At 37.5% G+C, this 21,803-nt stretch overlaps 1 protein-coding gene across 1 annotated transcript in view; it reads right to left on the bottom strand.

Annotated features, from left to right (window-relative positions):
• COL4A5 (collagen type IV alpha 5 chain) overlaps positions 1-21,803 on the bottom strand; it is a 252,629-nt gene that overhangs the window by 66,423 nt on the left and 164,403 nt on the right. Inside the window, exons 20-29 of the mRNA XM_019956152.2 lie at positions 16,148-16,321; positions 15,768-15,851; positions 11,364-11,456; positions 8,861-8,931; positions 8,385-8,576; positions 7,418-7,586; positions 5,365-5,457; positions 5,169-5,273; positions 3,849-3,946; positions 1,489-1,639 (exon numbers count right to left, since the gene is read on the bottom strand). Of these exons, the coding sequence (XP_019811711.2) occupies positions 1,489-1,639; positions 3,849-3,946; positions 5,169-5,273; positions 5,365-5,457; positions 7,418-7,586; positions 8,385-8,576; positions 8,861-8,931; positions 11,364-11,456; positions 15,768-15,851; positions 16,148-16,321 (1,230 nt within the window). The remainder of the gene's footprint in view (positions 1-1,488; positions 1,640-3,848; positions 3,947-5,168; positions 5,274-5,364; positions 5,458-7,417; positions 7,587-8,384; positions 8,577-8,860; positions 8,932-11,363; positions 11,457-15,767; positions 15,852-16,147; positions 16,322-21,803) is intronic.

Below are 21,803 nucleotides of genomic sequence, written 5' to 3'. Positions count from 1 at the left end.
TGCTGTATAATTCCAAATGGATTTCTAAAATAGGCAGAATTAATTTATGATAAAAAATCATTACAGTATGGTTGCCATTGTGGATGCTAGGGTAAGAACTGAGGAAAGGGGCAAAAGGGAAATTTTTAGCATTATATGTTGATAGGGGTTTGGTGACACAGAATTACGTATCTGCTAAAATCCAGAAAATGTACCCTTAAGATTTGCACATTTCATTTACTGCGAATTTTGTATCAAAGAAAAAGAACCACCATAGAATTGCAATGAATGACAAGCATGCAGCAGTACTGAAGGAGAAGTTATTGCTGTTGTAGTTTACTTTGAGTTGCATTAAAAATAAGTCAATGAAAGGAGAAAGGGATGGACAAATATTTGGCAAATCTTACATAGTAAAATGTTGATAGTAGCATATCAATGGTGGGTATAAAGTAGTCACTATCAAATTCTTTCTACTTTGTTGTATAAATACAATTTTTAAAAATTAAATGTTGGAAGAGAGAAAAAATACTAGTGTAGAATCTAGGTGGTAGATATATGGATTTTCCCTGTACAATTATTGTTAGTATTTTATGTGTGTTTGAAACTTCTCACAATAAAATGTTTAGAAAACTATACTGAGATACCTACTTGTTTCCAACAGTTTGGCAAAAAATCCAAGAGGTCATCAACATACTCATTTAGCAAGGCTGTGGGGAAACAAGCACACTCATACATTTTTGCTGGGAGTGTAAAGGGGTACAAATGGAGAGGAATCTCTCAATATATAGAAATGCATTTGTCTTTCCATTCAGAAAATCCATTTTTATTGTTCTATTCTAACATTATACGTATGAAATTACATGTATGCAAGATTATTCACTGCAGCATTATTTCTAATAAGAAGATTGCTAAAATCCCAATCTAGCAACCAGCAACTGGTAGAACAAACTGTGGTATACCCAAGCAATTCAATACTAGGCAATTATTTTTTTTTAAATCATGATCTCTATACACTAATATGGAGGGATCTCTAGAATATAAAGTTAAATGAAATAAGTAAAATGCAAAGAGTCAAAAGGTAGTGCTCTATTTTTCGAGAAAGGTAGGAAATATATATACATATATATATGTGTGTGTGTGTGTGTGTGTGTGTGTGTGTGTATATATATATATATATATATATATATATTCCTATTGACTTGTATTTGTATGAAGGAACACCAGAAGGATAAATAACTAAAAAATATCTATACATGTGATGTGGAGGAACATAGTAGATGGAGATGAGATAAAGGGAAAACTTCTTATAAATGTGTTACTTCAATACATATATATCACCTATACAATGAAATAAAACACAAAAATATCAATGGAGGATTTTTAAAAAGCCATGATGGGGAGTAACATGGGCTTTCTAGTTAATTGGATTTATCACCCATAAACTTTACCAACAGTTTCAATTTCTTCAAAAGTTAAAAGCAAATTAAGAAGCAGTAAATGCCTCCATACCTTTTGGTCCAGGTAGCCCATCCAAGCCAGCTTGTCCTGGAGGACCTTGAGGTCCTGGGAAACCACGATCCCCTTTTGGACCAAGTATTCCTTTGAAACCTGGGAGTCCTGGAGGCCCAGGTGGCCCAGGTAGCCCAAATCCTGGTTCTCCCTAGAGCATACACATGATAAAACACAACAAAATTCTCATGACTTTCTTGGTGTTTACTGTTTACTATAGAGAATTTAAAGCAGACAACACAAGGTAATATTCCCCCCTGCTATGATACAGGGAATAGGATAAATAAATGAAAAGTAATTGGTACGCAGTACAGAACATCTGGAAGGACAGGAAACGGCTTAGTAAAACAAATTGAATTATTTGGTCTTGTTTCAGGACAAGAAAGAAATATCTGAGAGAGCATGAGACTAAAGAACCCAAGTGAGGAAATGTGATTACAGATTGCTGCTGCTAAGTCGCTTCAGTCGTGTCCGACTCTGTGCAACCCCATAGACGGGAGTCCACCAGGTTCTGCCATTCCTGGGATTCTCTAGGTAAGAACACTGGAGTGGGTTGCCATTTCCTTCTCCAATGCATGAAAGTGAAAAGTGAAAGTGAAGTCATTCAGTTGTGTCTGACTCTTCGTGACCCCATCGACTGCAGCCCACCAGGCTCCTCCGTCCATGGGATTTTTCAGGCAAGAGTACTAGAGTGGGTTGCCACTGCCTTCTCCAGATTACAGATTAGGTGATTATTTTACATTTGACTAAGAATGATAATGGGATTGTGGGTTTTGTATAAAATGTCCATTTACTTAGAGGTGAATACTGAAGTATTATATGTATTTATGGGCCTCCCAGGTGGCTCAGTGGTAAACAATCTGCTTGCCGGTGCAGGAGACACGGGAGACATGAGTTCAACCCCTGGGTAGGGAAGATCCCCTACAGGAGGAAATGGCAACCCACTCTAGTATTCTAGCCTGAAAAATCCCATGGACAGAGGAGCCTGGCGGGTTACAGTCCATGAGGTCACAAGAGTCAGACATGACTGAGTGAGAAAAACATATATATTTATATGTGAAATGACACAATATTGAGATTTAGGTTAAAATCCTTCAGCAAGGAAAAAAAAAAGAGTAGATGAAGCAAATATGATAAAATCTTGATAATTTGGCATCTGAGTGACAGGTATATGAAAGTTCATTGTTATTATTCCTTGCAGTTTTGCATTCATTTGAAAAGGTTTATAATAAAATAAAAACAATTACTAGAGAAGTGATTTCTCATGAGAACTGTGGTCATGATCAATGTTTCTTTCCATGGGAAAAAAAGGTAGTAATGATAAAAACACAGGAAATTTAAATTAATTAAGCACGGAGAAAATACAGGAACAGTTAGGATAATTATGTACTACAATAGTTTGCTAAAGACTGACTAAGGAAAATTTTAGATCAGATAAAATATTATAAGAGGAGAGGAAACCAACTTAAACACAGTATTATTATTACTAAGTCAATAGCAGTGATTTGAATTATGTATCTGGGATGGAACAGAGGGAAAAAGTATGAGACGTGCTTGACATGATGTGTGTGTGTGTGTGTTAGTCACTTAGTCATACCCAACTCTTTGTGATCCCAAGGACTGTAGCGTGCCAGACTCCTCTGTCCATGGGATTTTCCCAGGCAAAAATACTGGAGTGGGTTGCCATTCCCTTCTCCAGGGGATCTTCCCGACCCACGGATCAAACTCAGGTCTCTTACATTGCAAGCGGTTTCGTTATTGCTTGAGCTACCAGTGAAGCCCACTTGTGATATTCAACACCATTTCAACCAACCACCATACAGACATGGGCAGAGATTAAGTGGAATAGCGATACTACAGTAAAGCACAGAGGAAGCTGACGATTGTATTCTCTCATTCTCCTCAAATAACCAGTCATTCTAAAACAAGTTCAGAATTTTTTTTAAATTTTGCTTCAAATTCGACCTCTTGGACTATTAAAAAAGTGTTTGGAGTTAAATATTTTTAAATAAAAATACAGTAAGTTAAGTTCTATTTATATAGTACAGACTTGGGATGATGTCTAAGTAAAATAGAGAAAGCTAAGGGAAGGAAAGGCTTCCCTGGTGGCTCAGATGGTAATGAATCCACCTGCAATGCAGGAGATGTGGGTTCGATCCCTGGGTTGGGAAGATCCCCTGGAGAAGGGAATGGCAACCCACTCCAGTATTCTTGCCTGGAGAATCCCATGGACAGAGGAGCCTGGTGGGCTACAGTCCACGGGGTTGCAAAGAATCGGACACAACTGAGCAACTAAGCACAACACAAGAAAGGTAGGCGGAATAGAAAAAGAAGAAAGAAGGAAGTAAAATGTCTCAGACCTTTGGTCCTGGAAAGCCTGGTGGCCCAGAAGGACCTTCTAGACCGATTCTTCCAGGTGATCCAGGTGCTCCTGGAGGTCCTGGAATTCCAGGAAAACCTGTAAATTAGAAGTCATTTTTAATCCCCAAAGAGAAGACACTGTAAGAAAGATACCCAAACTCCTAAACCCACATTTCACCCTATTATATCATGCTTAGTGACTACAGTAAGATGTTAAAAGCACAATGACATTCTAGATGACTATTTCAGACCAAGCCTTACAAATACCTGATATTCTCTCTCAATCACCTTGTGGTCCTATTATTTTCATACAGGGCTAAATAGCATTTGTGGCTAATGCTCTTCTAAAAGAAAGTAAAAGCTATTACCAATGAGATAGAAGAACTAAACTTAAGAGATGAATTCCACACAAAAATGCAGAGAAACTTTTATTCTGCTTACATCTTGATATAGTATGATAAAAGGCCTACCACATAATTCTGGAAATGAGCTAAAAACAACGCAGATGTTATACACATATATACACATAAAATCAAATCTGACTCTTTTGATGTCATTTAGTATAAATGATTAAGGACACGTTTAAGCACTGTTCTCAGATTAAGACACATGCTTGCAGTTCATGAGAAAAAGTTCTGTGAAGAATAAAGCAGAACTGAAACAACAGCCCTAGAAGTTTCAGTGAATCATGAGAATATGACTTAAGGATAAAACATTACTTGGATAAATGTGTGCAATAAATCAGTTTTCTATTTAATATAATCCATTCATTTAACAAATATCTACTGAGTGCTTACTATGTGCCAAAAACTCTTTTGAGTCCTTAAAATATAATGGTGAACACAAAAGACACATTACTGTGATTTTTAAAGTTTATATATCATTTTTGCATATCTAGGATTTAGATGTTTCCTTGTCTGGAAAGTTTTAGATAAAGACAACAAAACTTTAGCGCACACATTCTGTGACTTTTCATTTAAAACTTTTTATTACACAAAGGGTCTTCCTTAATGGCTCAGCAGATAAAAGAATCTGCCTGCAATGCAGGAGACATGCATTTAATCCCTGGTTGGGAAGATCCCTTGGAGGAGGAAATGACAAGCCACTCCAGTATTCTTGCCTGAAAAATTCCATGGACACAGGAAACTGGTGGGTTGCAGTCCAAACGATAGTAAAGAGTCAGACGTGACTGAGCACTGAGCAAACTACACATAGAAAAAGTTAAAACTAATATATTTTATCTATTGTGTAAACTATATCACAGAATAATATCACCTTAAGCAGTTAACCTACCTTGGCTGCTACCCAGTCCTACATACCTTTGGGACCAGGTGGTCCAGGAAGCCCGATTCCAGGGATACCCGGTTCTCCTTTGCTACCAGGTATTCCTGGCAAGCCTGGCTGGCCTGGGAGTCCAGGTTCACCTATGGAGAAACAGCAGTTTTTTTTCTGGAAGTAGCCAAAGAAAGAAGCCAACAAACGTTGAGGACATGGTCAAATAAATTCCTCACATACCTGGAAGACCTACTTCACCGTCTCTGCCTGGGTGACCAGGCAGGCCAGGCTTCCCTGGTTGGGTTATGGTCTGACCTGGATCACCTTTAGGACCTATGTGGGAATTAATAGTGAATAGGAAGTGTTCACTTGACTAAAGACCTCCATTAATTAAAACAAAAAAAATATTTATAATCTTTTGAAAATGCAAACTAATAAAAATTCAAGAGAAAAACAATCTTATATATATTTTCAAGGAAGATACTAAACAGAAGAATGAAATTTCAAAGAGAAAAGTATATTACAGTTTTAAGAATTTTCATGAAGATAGCATCTATAAAAATATTAGGCATCTGTAAAAATATTTTCTAAATGCAGCTCAAAAGAAAAATATTTCTTTTTGGTTAACTACTGGTACTTTAAGGTTTTATGTGTGCAAAGTCCAAGTACACATACTACTCATTAATTGAAATAAGACTTTGAAAAAGGTTGAGGATAAAGATGGATTTCTTAATCATGGCATAAAAAGCACTAACCATGAGAGAAAAGACTGATAAATTTGGCTACACTCAAATTGATTTCTGTTCATTAAAGACACCATAAAGAGAGTGAAAAGGGCAAGTCACAGTGAATGAAAATTTTGCAAAATAAATAGCTAAGAAAGAACTAATACACAGAATCCACACACACACACACACCCCTCCAAATCAGTAAGAAAAACAATCCCAAAGAAAAAATGGTCAAAACACTTGAATAGAAATGTCACAAATGGAAAATTCAAATGGTCAACAAACATATGAAAATATTAATGTTTGAACTTTATGTTAATGGAATCATGGGGTAAGTATTCTTCATGTTAACTTTGTGTATGGATATTGCATATTCATTTTTATTCATTTATATATCAGAGAAATATAAAATAAATCTGCCACCCTATATATCACACTCAACAGACTGGCAAAAGTGTAAAAGCAGCAATACAAAATGTTTTTGAAGATACAGACCAACAATAAATTTCTAATACTGCTGGTGGGAGTATGAATTGATACAACTGCTTTGGACATGGTTTGGAATTATCTGGTAAAACTGAAGATGTATTTATTCTGTGCCTCAAAAATGCAAATCTTAAATATATACCCTAACCCAGTTACTGGCAATTGTTTTCTGTAAAGGACTAGACAGCATATACTTTAGGCTTTGTGGGCCATACACGGTCTCTGTGGCAACAACTTACCTCTGCAGCAGTAGTGCAAAAGCAAGCATAACAATAGCGAATGGGTGGGAATCTGTTCAAATAAAACTTTCATTTATGACAACATGTGGAGGGTCAGATTTGATTTATGAACTGTAGTTTGCTGATCCTTGCCACAGAGCACAAGAATATATAAGAGAACACACATAGAAGCATTATAATACCAGGCCCGAACAATAAATAATCCAATTGTCCATTAACAATAGAATGCATAAATCAATGGTGACACACACACAGTGGGACACTGTACAGCAATAAAAATGCTATATCCATATACAAAGGTAACATAAAGAATACTTACCCTATGATTAACATAAAGTTCAAAAAGAAGCATAAAGTACTTTATTTAGGAATATATATCTAGGTGATAAAACTATTTATGGAAGAAAATTATGCAAAAGTGAAGGCAGTGTTTACCTCTGGAGAAATGGAAGAAGATTTTTATCAGGAAAAGACAGAGAGGGGAGCATAGGTTTCCAGAATACTGGCAATGTATATTTCTTGGCACATGTAGTTACGTGTGTGTTTCGATTATAATTATTTGTTAAACTTTGCATTACATATGATGCACTTAAAAACAACAACAGGAACAATAAATACAGTCAGAGAAACTTTAAAGAGAAGGCATTCTTAAAACATACACACACATGCACACACATGCACATACGCATTTGTGTTTCCTTGCTAAGGAGCTCTGGAAAGCCCAAATATAAATAGCCAGGGAAAAACACCTCTCATGAAAGGAACCCAAAATGGTCAAAAGATAATGCATTTCTGTTTGTAAGCACCAAACTAAAAATGAAACAGCCATAGCAAACTCACCTGGTATTCCTGGTTGGCCTGGATTTCCTGCCCCACCTTGTACGCCTTTTTCACCTACTGGACCAGGAGGACCAAAACCAACAGGGCCCATAGGCCCCCTATTTCCTGGGAGACCTGGCAAACCTGGGTTCCCAGGGGGACCTCTTTCACCCTTAAAAGCCATTCCACCCTGAAAGGGAAAAGGTTAATACAGAAATACATAGATATAACAGCTATCTGTAGGTTGGTATTAGTACAGCTAGAGAAATGATACAGCCATAATAGTTCTTCTTAAAAACTGAGTGTGTGTTACTATGGGGTGGTATGTGTGATCACTCTATTTATACATTCTTTCATTCAACAAATATTTTTTGAGTTCCTACTATGTGCCAGGAACTGGTGATAGAGCAAAGAATAAAAATAGACTAAAGTCTCTATGTTCATTAAGCTTACATTCTAGTGTTAAGTCAAGAAGTTTACAGGCTAGTTAACATTTTATAAAGTATCACTTTCTACCTAAATATCCTAGGCTGTGTGTTGCACACAAAATAAGGCTCTACTCATTTATGTTCAATCTTTAGGCTCCATGGCACATTTAACACAGCCATCTACTCATACTAATCTCTAAGCTTACTGTATATAAACCAAATTAGACCTTTATTGTCAGGTCTAAACAAAACCACACAAGGCTATATAGGATAAGAAAATGGGAAACTTACACTGATCTACAGGCATCTTAACCTTCTGCCTATTTGGTCATAGCAAACAGTACTCAACATAATAGTGGGTTAAGCAGAAAGAATTAACAAAACCACTTAGAGAAAAGAATTATAAAGAAACTCTACATAGTCAATAACAATGTGCCATTAGTACATATAATCACATTCTTTTAAGCATTGATTAGATGTTCATCTCAGCACCAGGCCCATCCTAGAAAACATCACTAACAATTTGACACCACAAAATCAAGAATATCAAGCCAACTTACAGGTTCTCCTTTGGGGCCAGGAAGTCCTGGCAATCCATCCTGTCCAGGGGTGCCAGGTAAACCAGGAAGCCCTGGAGCTCCAGGGGAACCCAAATCTCCTTTGTCACCCTTCATTCCTGGAAATGTGAGGATGTCACCGGGTTCACCTTTAGGTCCAGGAAAGCCTGGAGCACCTGGAGCTCCTGGTATGCCCTGAGGGGTTAAAAAAGAAATAAAAGAGGAAAAAAAGAGGAGAGAGAAGAAAATCAGTTTCTTTCTTTTTTTCTAATATGTTCTCCAGTTTATCCAATCAACCTGCCCAATAACATTTAGTATACAAAGCTATGAGTCAAATGAGACATATGAGCCAGCAAGAGTAAAAGAAATAAATCATAATATAAAAACTACATTTCCTTTATATATATCCACAAGTGAAAACTCAAGGTGTAAATGGGTTTCTTCTACTTCTTTTGCTCTATAATATACTCAAAACTTACTGATAATCCTTTGGGACCAGTTGCACCAGCATGTCCTTTTTCGCCCTTCTGTCCAGGGAAACCAAGAGATCCTAATACACACACATACACACACACACACACACACACACACACACACACACACAGAGAGAGAGAGAGAGAGAGGAGAGAGAGAGAGTCAAATGAGCTTTGGGCTTGAAATTTTGATAAAGCTTATATAAACATCAGCAAGTCAGGAAGTCAAGTCTTAAAGTAAGAATATCATTCAATCTCATTTGACAAGTCACATGTTGATTTCTCTATTTTATGTTCTCAAGATACAGAGATAATCCCTTCTTTTAGGTAGATCTAACCTTTCATGGTATACACAACATTGTATCCTTCAGTTCAGTTCAGTTCAGTCGCTCAGTCATGTCCAACTCTTTGCGACCCCATGAATTGCAGCACACCAGGCCTCCCTGTACATCACCACTCCCAGAGTTCACTCAAACTCATGTCCATCGAGTCAGTGATGCCATCCAGCCATCTCATCTTCTGTCGTCCCCTTCCCCTCCTGCCCTAATCCCTCCCAGCATCAGAGTCTTTTCCAATGAGTCAACTCTTCGCATGAGGTGGCCAAAGTATTGGAGTTTCAGCTTCAGCATCAATCCTTCCAATGAACACCCAGGACTGATCTCCTTTAGGATGGACTGGTTCGATCTCCTTGCAGTCCAAGGGACTCTCAAGAGTCTTCTCCAACAGCACAGTTCAAAAGCATCAATTCTTCGGTGCTCAGCTTTCTTCACAGTCCAACTCTCACATCCATACATGACCACTGGAAAAACCATAGCCTTGACTAGATGGACCTTTGTTGGCAAAGTAATATCTCTGCTTTTCAATATGCTATCTAGGTTGGTCATAACTTTCCTTCCAAGGAGTAAGTGTGTTTTAATTTCATGGTTACAATCACCATCTGCAGTGTATTTCCAATTCCAAAGTGTCTCAAAGCTTGTAGCTACCAAGTACTATGCATAGAAGTACTCGGCTTCTATAAGCATCCCATTGTCAAAGGCAGAATGAGATAAGGACAAAGTCTGCATATTTTTCTCTGTTCTTACTTGAACAATTTTCCTAGATTCCTACCAGTTCTTTATTTGGTTTATCACTCCCTAAAATTTACTTTATGAAAAAGGATTGGTGCTCAAAGACTAGAGGAACTACTACTAAAGCAGTGTTTTCAAAATGGTTCCCTGAAACAGATGCATTTGCACCACCTGGGTACTGGCTAGAAATGCTAATTCTTGGGCCCTCCATCTCAGGTCTACTGAATCAAAAATTTGGGGGGTGGGACCCAGCAATATGGGTTTTAACAAGCCCTCCAAATAATTCTGATGCACTCCCAAGCTTGAAAATCACTAGACCAGAAGTACAAGGCTAGATGATGAACTTCCAGGGGCAGCTATTAGACTTGCTGAAAATCTATTTCCAAGCACCAAATGAAATGGTTCACTAGGGAGATACACTAGACAGAAAGGTAAGAGATCTGGTGTCTATTCTCAGCCCTGACTGACTCAGACATAAAGTGTGATTTCAAGAGAATATTGGGGTATTCCAAGAAGCAGCTAAGTGAAAGTGTTGTGGGTCTGATGGATATCAAATACAGTTCTGCTTGGAAATGGGGAAGGAGTTATATATAGAAAGAGGAAGACAAATATCATATGATACTGGTTATATGTGGACTCTAAAAAAAAGGGTACAAATGAACCTATCTACAAAATAGAAGTAGAGTCACAGATGTAGAAAACAAATTTATGGCTACCTGGGAGTAAGTGGGGGATAAATTGGGAGACTGGGATTGACACATACACACCACTATACATAAAATAGATAATTTATTAATCAGGACCTTCTGCATAGCACAGGGAACTCTACTCAATACTTTGTAATGGCTTATATGGGAAAAGAATCTAAAAAAGGGTGGATATATGTATGTATATGTGTCTGATTTATTTTGCACTGCAGAAATTAACACATTATAAATCAACAGTACTCCAATGAAAATTACAAAAAAAGAGGAACAGTTTTTAAATTAAAATAAATAAAGAGGGATATTGGCAGTTGATTTCCAAAATCTAGTAAAAACCCCATTTCTCAATGATAACATATGATACATCCCAATGACTAGAATCTGACACTGGAAATGATATTCAGGGGTCAAGCATTATGAACATTTTCCCCAGTTTTCTGGAATAAAAAAGTCTGACTCTGTTTAAGTTATTTTCTTCACCATATGGAAAATAAGGATGATATTTTTCCTGGAATAATATTGTTGAAATGCTTTAATAATAGAAAATGTGGGTAGCTTCAGGTACAGAAAGCAAGAGCATAATTTATTTCATAGCAGATACTGATATTACATATTCAGTTATTTATGAATATGAATGACTAGCTATAAAAGGAAAAACTGGCATCATTCTAAAGCTATAAGCTCACCAATATCTAGCAAGAAATATTTTAAAGGTTGTCCCAAGGCAGAATGTTTTACCTGGGGGACCTGGAAGACCTGGCAAACCAGGCTGACCTGGAGGCCCTGAAACACCAGTTCCAATACAGTTGAAGCAGGTGTCACCTTTGTCACCTAGAGAGAACCATAATAAAAAACAAATTTTACTTCAATGGTTACATATATCTTCTTTAGACAGGTTCTAAAGAACTTAGCGGGGATTCCCAGGGGGATCTATGGTAAAGAATACCCCAGCGAATGCAGGACAAGCCAGTTCAATCCCTGGGTTGGGAAGATCCCCTGGAAGAGGAAACGGCAACCCACTCTAGTATTCTTGCCTGGAAAATCCCATGGACAGAAAAGCCTGACGGGCTACAGTCCATGGGGTTGCAAAAAGTTGGACATGACTGAGTGACTGAACACAAGGAAGTTTGCACTAAAGGACAATATTCCCATGCAACAGTGTAGTTAGAGAAGCTTATATTTAGAATCAATTCATTTGATATATATTTACTGAGCACCTACTATGTGCCAAGCACTATTAGAGGAGTCTATAATACATGATAAACAAAACAGACAAAATCCATACATTCATGGTGCTCACATTCTACCATTGGCTGAGTAAGTCAAACTGGATATACTTAGGGATGGGTGGCAGGTTGCAATTTTGAATAAGATAGTCAGGATAGAAATCATTGAGAAGATGACATATGATAAAAATAAAAACTTAAAGGACATGGCATGTGTGCAACAACTGTAGAGCAGTCCAGGCAGAAAGAGTAGCTATGTCTTCTAGCACACAGAAAGAACATCAAGGAGAAGAGATTACTGGAATAGAGTGAGGAAGGGAAACCAGCTCAGACCATTAACAGGTTATAACAAGTGGTATATCATAAAATATCATATAGGCCACCATGAAGACTGTGGCTTTTACTGTGAGTAAAATAAGAATCTAGGAGAAGAAATTCAACAGAAAAGCAACATGATATGACAAGTTTTAAAAGGAGGACTCTGGTTGCTATGTTAAGAATGTGATCTAAGTACAAGGATGGAAACATATTAACTATGTAAGTAGCTACTGCTGAAGTGATCTAGGAGAGATGGAAGCTCATTCCAGAGTGACGGCAATGAACATGATGAGAATTGGTTAGATTCTGGACATATTGGAAGGTAGAGCCAATGGGATTTTCTCATGGATCACATAAAGAATGCAAAAGAAGGGGGGAATCAAAGATGACGTCAATATACATCAAAAATCAAAATAAAAAGGAAAACAATAAAGCTTTTAGAAGAAAACAGAGGAATATCATCAGGTCCTTGGGGTAAGCAAAGATTTCTAAAATAGAACAGAAATAGCACTAATCATAAAAGAGGACATTTATAATTTGATTTCTGTTAATTAACAACCTCTCTTCAAGAAAAGACATGAGTAAAAAATCAAGTCACAGAATGGGAGAATATATTTGTGATACATATATCCAACAACCCAATTAAACACAGAAAAAAATAAGTACTTTACAAAGAGAGTGTACAAACTATACAAGAGGCTCAGCATCAATAATTGTGAGAGAAGTGGAAACTAAATTCTCTTTGTCAAATGGTTTGGTGATATCTATAGAATCAAAATCTAGACCTATCCTGCTGCTGCTGCTGCTAAGTCGCTTCAGTCGTGTCCGACTCTGTGCGACCCCATAGATGGCAGCCCACCAGGCTCCCCTGTCCCTGGGATTCTCCAGGCAAGAATACTGTAGTGGGTTGCCATTTCCTTCTCCAAAGCGTGAAAGTAAAAAGTGAAAGTGAAGTCGTTCAGTCGTGCCTGACTCTTAGCGACACCATGGACTGCTTACTACCAGGCTTCTCCATCCGTGGGATTTTCCAGGCAAGAGTACTGGAGTGGGGTGCCATTGCCTTCTCCGATAAGGTTTACACAACAGGAATGAATGCTTATATCCTATAATACACACACACACACATATATATATATATGTATATATATGTATATACACACACATATATGTATATATGACATAATATATATATGAATGTTCATGGCAGCTTTATTCATAATAGCCCCAGACCAAATGCCCATTAACATTAGAATGGATATTTAGGAATATTTAATACATATAATATTAAGCAAAACAAACCAGATAAAATATTAAGACATAAAAGGGCCTATATGATTCCATTTCTACAAAGTTCAAGGCAAACTGAGAGGACAAAACAGTGGTTACCTTTCCAAGTGCTGATTAGGATGCACAAGAGAGTCTTCTAGAATTCTGGTTAAGTTCTATATTTTGATTTAGATAGCAGTTACATATGAGATGATAGACACACATATAGAGATACACATATAGAGACAGAGTGTATATAGGGAGAGACATATCTATATAGATAGAGACATATCTACTATATATGTGTGTGTGTGTGTGTGTGTGTGTGTGTGTGTGTGTGTGTGTGTGTGTGTGTGTGTGTGTAGCTCAGTTGGTAAAGAGTCTGCCTGCAATGCAGGAGACCCGGGTTCGATCCCTGGGTCAGGAGGATCCTCTGGAGAAGAAAATGGCAATCCACGCCAGTATTCTTGCCTGGAGAATCCCATGGACAGAGGAGCCTGGTGGGCTACAGTTCATGGGGTCACAAAGAGTTGGACACAACTGAGAGAATAACACTTTCACTTTCAACACTTTCCACATAGAAGATAAAATCATCACAGTGTCTTACAAGGTCCTGTATGATCTGCCACAGACTGCCCCCCCTCAAATGATATTACATCATATTCTACGGTTCTCCTCCCAGCCCTGCCATGCACCCTGACCTAGGCTCAGTCTACTCCAATCACAATGGCTCCCTTTCACATATATGCCAGGGAGGAAGGAATAAAAACAGAGCAGGTTATTTATTGAAAACCAAGTGAATAAACTGTTTAAAGAATGCAAAAATCAAGTAAAATAAGGACTGAGACAATATTTGAATTGGTAGTGAATAATCCCATGGACAGAGGAGCCTAGTGGGCTATAGCCCATACAGTCACAACACTGAAGCGACTTAACACACACAGGCTACTGGTGACTTTGACAAAAACAGCATTTATGGAGTGATGCGAGTGTGTGTGTGTTTGGGGGGGGGCGAGTCCTGATTGGAGTACGTTTAACAGAAAACGATGGGCTTTCCTAATAGCTCAGCTTATAAAGAATCCGCCTGCAATGCAGGAGACCCAAGTTCAATTCCTGGGTCAGGAAGATCCACTGGGGAAGGGATAGGCTACCCACTCCAATATTCTTGGGCTTCCCTGGTGGCTCAGCTGGTAAAGAATCCACCTGCAATGTGGGAGACCTGGGTTCAATCCCTGGGCTGAGAAGGTCCCCTGGAGAAGCGAAAAGCTACCGTCTCCAGTATTCTTGCCTGGAGAATTCCATGGACTATATAGTCCATGGGGTTGCAAAGAGTCGGACACGACTGAGCGACTTTCATTTCACTAACAGAAAATGAGAGGAGAGGAGAGTTATCTAGAGACAGTGAGTAGAAAATTATTGAAGAGTTTTGCTGCAAATGAAAGAACAGGAATAGAGTAGTATCTAGCAGCTGAAGTGAGATTATTATAAGATATTTTTTAGATGGGTAAACAAAGACATATTTGTATACTGCTAGGAATGATCCAGTGAAAGGGGAAAATTGATGATATGGGAGAGATAAGAATTTCTCAAATGAATCTTTGAGGGAAACAAGAGGAAATGGAATCTACTGTACAAAGAAGAACTGTTTTAGATAGGAGCAGTAACAATGATCAGCAGGAGGCAGAATAAATGTGGTGGTGGTGGCAATTTGTGAAAGTTCTCTTGTTATTGCTTCAACTGGTCTGTGGAGGAGGAAGCTAAGTCAGAATCCTAAAATAAGAATAGAAGAGGATGTATGAGAAGTTTGAAAAGGGAAAACCAGGTGCAGGCTCAGAAGAGGTGGTAATTTGGAATTTGTTGTTCTTCAGCCACTTAGTCCTGCCCAACTCTTAGCAACCCCATGGACTGCAGCATGCCAGGCTTTCCTGTCCTTCACTATTTCCCACAATTATTGAATTACCAGGGCTATCTTTTGGTTCCAATGGCAGGAGAGGAGGGCAAAGAAGTCAAAAGTTTATGCATGGGATTGACTACAAGGATTGATCATGGAATTTAAGCTGGGTTAAGAGATAAGAAAAGACTTCAAAAGGCTGAGGGATAATAAAGGTTGGCAGGTTTCACTGAGTTTGAAGTAATGTTGGAGTCAGGTTATTAGAGGTAGTGAGCTAGATAGATAGGATATAGTGGTCAGGAAATCACAATTTGGAAGTGTTCACTATTGGTAATGTATGGTCTTGGGGTCTGACCATGGGAGTGAGTGGCTGAGGAAGGGTGGAGGATATAGGGAATTTTGCTAATGACTTGAAAGAATGAAGGAATATGGGGATCAAACCTTTCATTCCTTGTTCTCCTTGGAGTCCTCTATCACCTGGAGATCCTGGAGGGCCAGGAGGGCCTGCTTCACATATCTTATCACCTGAGATAAGATAAAGCAATAATAGCAAGCCAATTGTAAAATATCCAGAAGACTCAACAAAAAGAAAGTCTGATAGGCTAGAAAAACAAAGATTTATTTTCAGTTGTTTCTATGATATTAATGACAATTTGAAGAACAAATTTAAATATCAAATAATCACCATAAATAAAAAGTAGAAGCAGAAGACTCTTATTTATCAGAAATACAAGAATGATGCAAACCATCAGATTCACTTATAAATGAAGATAAAACAAATACAACAACAGAACTTAATAGGAGAAAAGTATATAGCTTACTAGGAGGGATGTGAGGGCCGGGAGGGCCAGGGGGGCCAGGAGGACCAGGAGCCCCAGGCTGTCCATCAAGTCCAGGAGATCCAGGAATGGAAATTCCAGGTGGGCCTTCATCACCTTTCTGGCCCCTTTCCCCAGGAAAGCCAGGGGGTCCAGGAGGACCTATAACTGCAGGTCCTAAGATAAAAACAAATACCCATTAAAGTGATCAAAATGATCTTATTTCAGACATATTACTTTGGGTCTCAATGAGACATTAAGTAATGATAAAATCTTTCTTTAATGTATTAATATCAGTTATGGTCTTATTTTTTTCTATGTATAATACGAGCCATGTTCTTATTTTTTTCTATGAGAATCAACATGTAGAGAAAAGATGAAAAGTCCCAATAATGTAAGTACCAGTTTGAATATAAGAAAGAATAAAGTAGTTTTATTACTTTTGGAGGGCTTTCCTGGTGGCTCAGGTGGTCAAAAAAAAAAAAAAAAAAAAAATCTGCCCACAATGTGGGAGACCCAGGTTTGATCCCTGGGTCGGGAAGATCTCCTGGAGAAGGAAATGGCAACCTACTCTAGCATTCTTGCCTGGAGAATCCAATGAACAGAAGAGCCTGGAGGGCCTCAGTCATGGGGTTGCAAAGAGGTAGACACGACTGAGCAACTAACACTCACATTACTTTTGGAAACGTACTAGTAACTAACTCTCTACACTTTGACACTACGATCTCTTAATCTCTGAAATACTAGAAAGCCACTGACAAGAGAAGAGGCACCTCAAAGTTTTCAGGTAAACATGGCTCTGTTTCTGGACATTCTTCTGTTCTGCTGTCTCTTCCTGCATCACTAACACATTTTTTCATTACTGCAGCTTTATAATATTTTCAAAACTGGCAAGGAAAATATACTCATCTTTGTTCTTTTTAAAACTATCTTTGTTCTGTTTAAAACCATCTTCACTACACTTACAAATTTATTCTTCTAAATAAATTTCAGAACCAGCTTATCAGTTACATTTAAAAAAAAATCACTGGTATTTTGAATGAGATTAATTTGAATTTAAAGATTAAATTTTGGTGAATCACTTGTATATAATACTGAATTCCCACATCAAGTAATAATTACATATATATTTCCATTTATTTATTAATTTTATATTATTTAATAATATAAAGTTATGCAAAGAGATCTTATACATCTTTTGTTAGGTTTATTCATGGGTAAATTTGATTGCTAATGTGAATTTTATTGTTGTTTCTATTGTTAACTGGTTTTTTCCCCTCTTGTATGTTTAATCATTTCTTGCTGGTTTAAAGCAAATCATTTAAATTTTCAATTCATATTTGGATGCCTTGCAAACATTAAGTTCTGATAATTCGTCATTTGATTCTTTTAGGTTCTCTGAGTAGATAATCACATGGCTTTTGAATAACCAAAATGTGGGGGGGGGTTTGTTTTCCATCCATATACCTCTTTTTCTTCTTCCAGACTTACTGGCTGGGATCTTTAGTTTAAGAACAAATAACATTGGTGACCATTGGTGACCATCTTTATTTTATTCTTGACTTGAATGGGAATACTCCTGATGTTTCACCACAAAGTATATTTCCTGCACAGTCCTATACTTCCTGTATGAAGTAGACTGCTTCATCAAATTGAGATAGTTCCCTTCCAATCTTAGGATGCATGTTGATGTATGGCAAAACCAATACAATATTGTAAGGTAAAAAAAAAAAATTATAAAAAAAAGAATTTTTTTCCTTTTAAAAATAAATAGGTATTAAATTTTGACTGTTTTCTTTTTATCTATTGTCCTATTCTTTTTCAATATGTCAATGTAGTCAATTAAAGTAATGTTGAACCATCCATGTAATCTTAGTGCAAATACTATTCAGTTACAAATACATTATTTAATATACTTCTGAATTGATAATATTTAAGATTGTTACTCCTACATTCATAAGTTGGTATCATACCAAACATTCATAGTTTGGTATCAATTGTTAAATTGAATTTCCTTTTTAAAAAAGTGTTCTGGAACAGTTTTTAAACTATGAGAATTGCCTGCTCAGGAACTTGGTAAAATTCATTCATAAAACCAACCCACAAAACTAATATTTTTCAGGGAGACCTTTAACCTTCCAAAATCTTCTATGGCAATTGATCTACTTAGGTGTCCTACTTTCTCAGGAAAATTTTTATTAAATTATGTTTTCTGTTTCATGAAGAATATATATTTCATATAGAATTTCAAAAATATTGACAATTTTATAGCTTTCTTATAATTCAAGAATTTGAATTGTATTTTATGGTATCTTTTTTTCTTTACTGATTTTGAGTCTTTTCCTGCCTTTATCTTGATTTTACTTTATTTTTACCTTTATCAAGTTTTCCATCTATTTTGTTTATGCTTCTGTTCTAAAAATTTTATTGGCATATAGTTGACTTACAATGTTGTGTTAGTTTCTGGTATACAGCAAAGTAAGTCAGTTATACATAAACATATATCCACTCTTTTTTAGATTATTTTTCCATATGAGTAGAGTTCCCTGTGCTATACAGTAGGTTCTTACTAGTTATCTATTTTTATACGTGTGTGTGCATGCATGCATGTGCTACGTCTCTGTTGTGACCAGCTTTTTGAGATGCCATGGACTGTAGCCTGCCAGGCTCCTCTGTCCATATACAGTAGTGTGCTATGTCAATCCCAATCTTCCAATCCCGCCCCCCCCATATCCATATGTTTGCTTTCTACATGTGTTCTTCTATTTCTGTTTGTAGATAAGTTCATTTGTACCTTTTTTTTTAGATTCCAGATATAAGCAGCATCACATGATATCTTTCTCTGACTTCACTTAGTATGACAATATCTAGGTCCATCCATGTTGCTTCAAATGGCATGTGCTTGTTTTATTTCTTACTATTTTTACAACTTAGCTCATTTAAGTTTAGGATCTCTAATTTTGTGATCAATTAAGTGTAAGACTTTTGGCTATATTTAATGAATTTTGATATGAAATTGTTTAGCATTTAGTAGTTCATCATCTCCATTTCTGGAGAAGGCAATGGCACCCCACTCCAGTACTCTTGCCTGGAAAATCCCATGGACGGAGAAGCCTGGTAGGCTGCAATCCATGCAGTCGCTAAGAGTCTGACATAACTGAGCGACTTCACTTTCACTTTTCACTTTCATGCACTGGAGAAGGAAATGGCAACCCACTCCAGTGTTCTTTTGCCTGGAGAATCCCAGGGACGGGGGAGCCTGGTGGGCTGCCATCTCTGGGGTCACACAGAGTCAGACACGACTGAAGTGACTTAGCAGCAGCAGCAGCATCTCCATTTCTGTATCTTCTTTACCTATAGAGCTATTTACAAATGTGTACTTTAATATAAAAATATTTGGTGGTTTTTGTTGTTAATTTCTAACTTCATTTTACTGTGGTCACAGGGTATGGCCTGCATATACTTTTTTTTTAATTAATTTTTTATTGAAGGATACTTGCTTTACAGAATTTTGCTGTTTTCTGTCAAACCTCAACATGAATCAGCCATAGGTATACATATATCACCTCCCTTTTGAAACTCCCTCCCATCTCCCTCCCCATCCCACCCCTCTAGGTTGATTCAGAGCCCCTGTTTGAGTTTCCTGAGCCATACAGCAAGTTCCCGTTGGCTATCTATTTTACATATAGTAATGTAAGTTTCCATGTTACTCTTTCCATACATCTTACTCTCTCCTCCCCTCTCCCCATGTCCATAAGTCTATTCTCTATGTCTGTTTCTCCATTGCTGCCCTGTAAATAAATTCTTCAGTACCATTTTACTAGATTCCATATATGTGTGTTAGAAAATAGTATTCATCTTTCTTTTTCTGACACTTCACTCTGTATAATAGGTTCTAGGTTCATCTACCTCATTAGAACTGACTCAAATGCATTCCTTTTTATGGATGAGTAATATTCCCTTATGTATATGTACCACAACTTCTTTATCCATTCACCTGTCGATGAACATCTAGGTTGCTTCCATGTTCTGAAAGTGAAAGTGAAGTCGCTCACTTGTGTCCGACTCTTTGCGACCCCGTGGACTGTAGCCCACCAGGCTCCTCCGTCCATGGGATTCTCCAGGCAAGAATACTGGAGTGGGTTGCCATTTCCTTCTCCAGGGGATCTTCCTGACCCAGGGATTGAACCCAGGTCTCTCGCATTGCAGGCAGACGCTTTAACCTCTGAGCCACCAGGGAAGCTTCCATGTTCTAGCTACTGTAAATAGTGCTGCAATGAGCAATGGGATACATGTGTCTCTTTCAATTTGGGGTTCCTCAGGGTATACGCCCAGGAGTGGAATTGCTGGGACATATGGTGGTTTTATTCCTAGTTTTTTAAGGAATCTCCATACCATCTTTCATAGTGGCTGTATCAATTTACATTCCCACCAACAGTGCAAAAGGGTTCCCTTTTCTCCACACCCTCTCCAGCATTTATTATTTGTAGACTTTTTGATGATGGCTATTCTGACCTGTGTGAGGTGATATCTCATTGTGGTTTTGATTTGCATTTCTCTAATAATGAGTGATGCTGAGCATCTTTTCATGTGTTTGTTAGCCATCTGTATGTCATCTTTGGAGAAATGTCTCTTTAGGTCTTTTCCACACTTTTAGATTGGGTTGTTTGTTTTTCTGGCATTGAGTTGTATGGGCTGCTTGTATATTTTGGAAATGAGTTCTTTGTCAGTTGTTTCATTTGCTATTATTTTCTCCCATTCTGAGGGTTTTCTTTTCACCTTGCTTATAGTTTCCTTTGCTGTGCAAAAGCTCTTAAGTTTAATCAGGTCCCACTTGTTTACTTTTGTTTTTATTTCCATTACTCTAGGAGGTGGGTCATAGAGGATCTTGCTTTGATTTATGTCATCGAGTGTTCTGCCTATGTTTTCCTCTAAGAGTTTTATAGTTTCTGGTCTTACATTTATGTCTTTAATCCATGTTGAGTTTATCTTTGTGTATTGTATTAGGAAGTGTTCTAATTTCATTCTTTTGCACGTAGCTGTCCAGTTTTCCCAGCACCATTTATTGAAGAAGGTGTCTTTGCCCCATTGTATATTCTTGCCTCCTTTGTCAAAAATAAGGTACCCATAGGTGCATGGGTTTATTTCTGGGCTTTCTATCTTGTTCCATTGGTCTATATTTCTGTTTTTGTGCTAGTACCATACTGTCTTGATGACTGTAGCTTTGTGTGCAGGCTATGTTGTGTGCTAAGTCACTTTAGTCGTGTCCGACTCTTTGTGACCCCATGGACTGTAGCCCACCAGGCTCCTCTGTCCGTGGGATTCTCCAGGCAAGAATACTGGAGTGGGTTCCTCCTCCAGGGCAGGAAATGCTACCAAAAAGAAAGCTGGTTTAGCAATTCTAATACAGTATGAAATAGAATTAAATGCAAAAATTCATTAAAAACAGATATTTCATATGGATAAATAGACAAATTATACCACAATGATATAAAAGTCATGAAACTTACTCATCTAAAAATATAACCTGAAGTCAAGAAGCTTGATTCCTCTAGCTGCATTCTTCTTTCTCAAGATTGCTTTGGCTATTTGGGGTCTTTTGTGTTTCCATATGAATTGTGAAATTTTTTGTTCTAGTTCTGTGAAAAATGCCATTGGT

Source organism: Bos indicus, chromosome X, assembly GCF_029378745.1.
Source record: "Bos indicus isolate NIAB-ARS_2022 breed Sahiwal x Tharparkar chromosome X, NIAB-ARS_B.indTharparkar_mat_pri_1.0, whole genome shotgun sequence".
Classification (NCBI taxonomy): domain Eukaryota; kingdom Metazoa; phylum Chordata; class Mammalia; order Artiodactyla; family Bovidae; genus Bos; species Bos indicus.
Note: the sequence above shows the minus strand (reverse complement) of the source record. Positions and strands in the feature narration are given on the sequence as shown.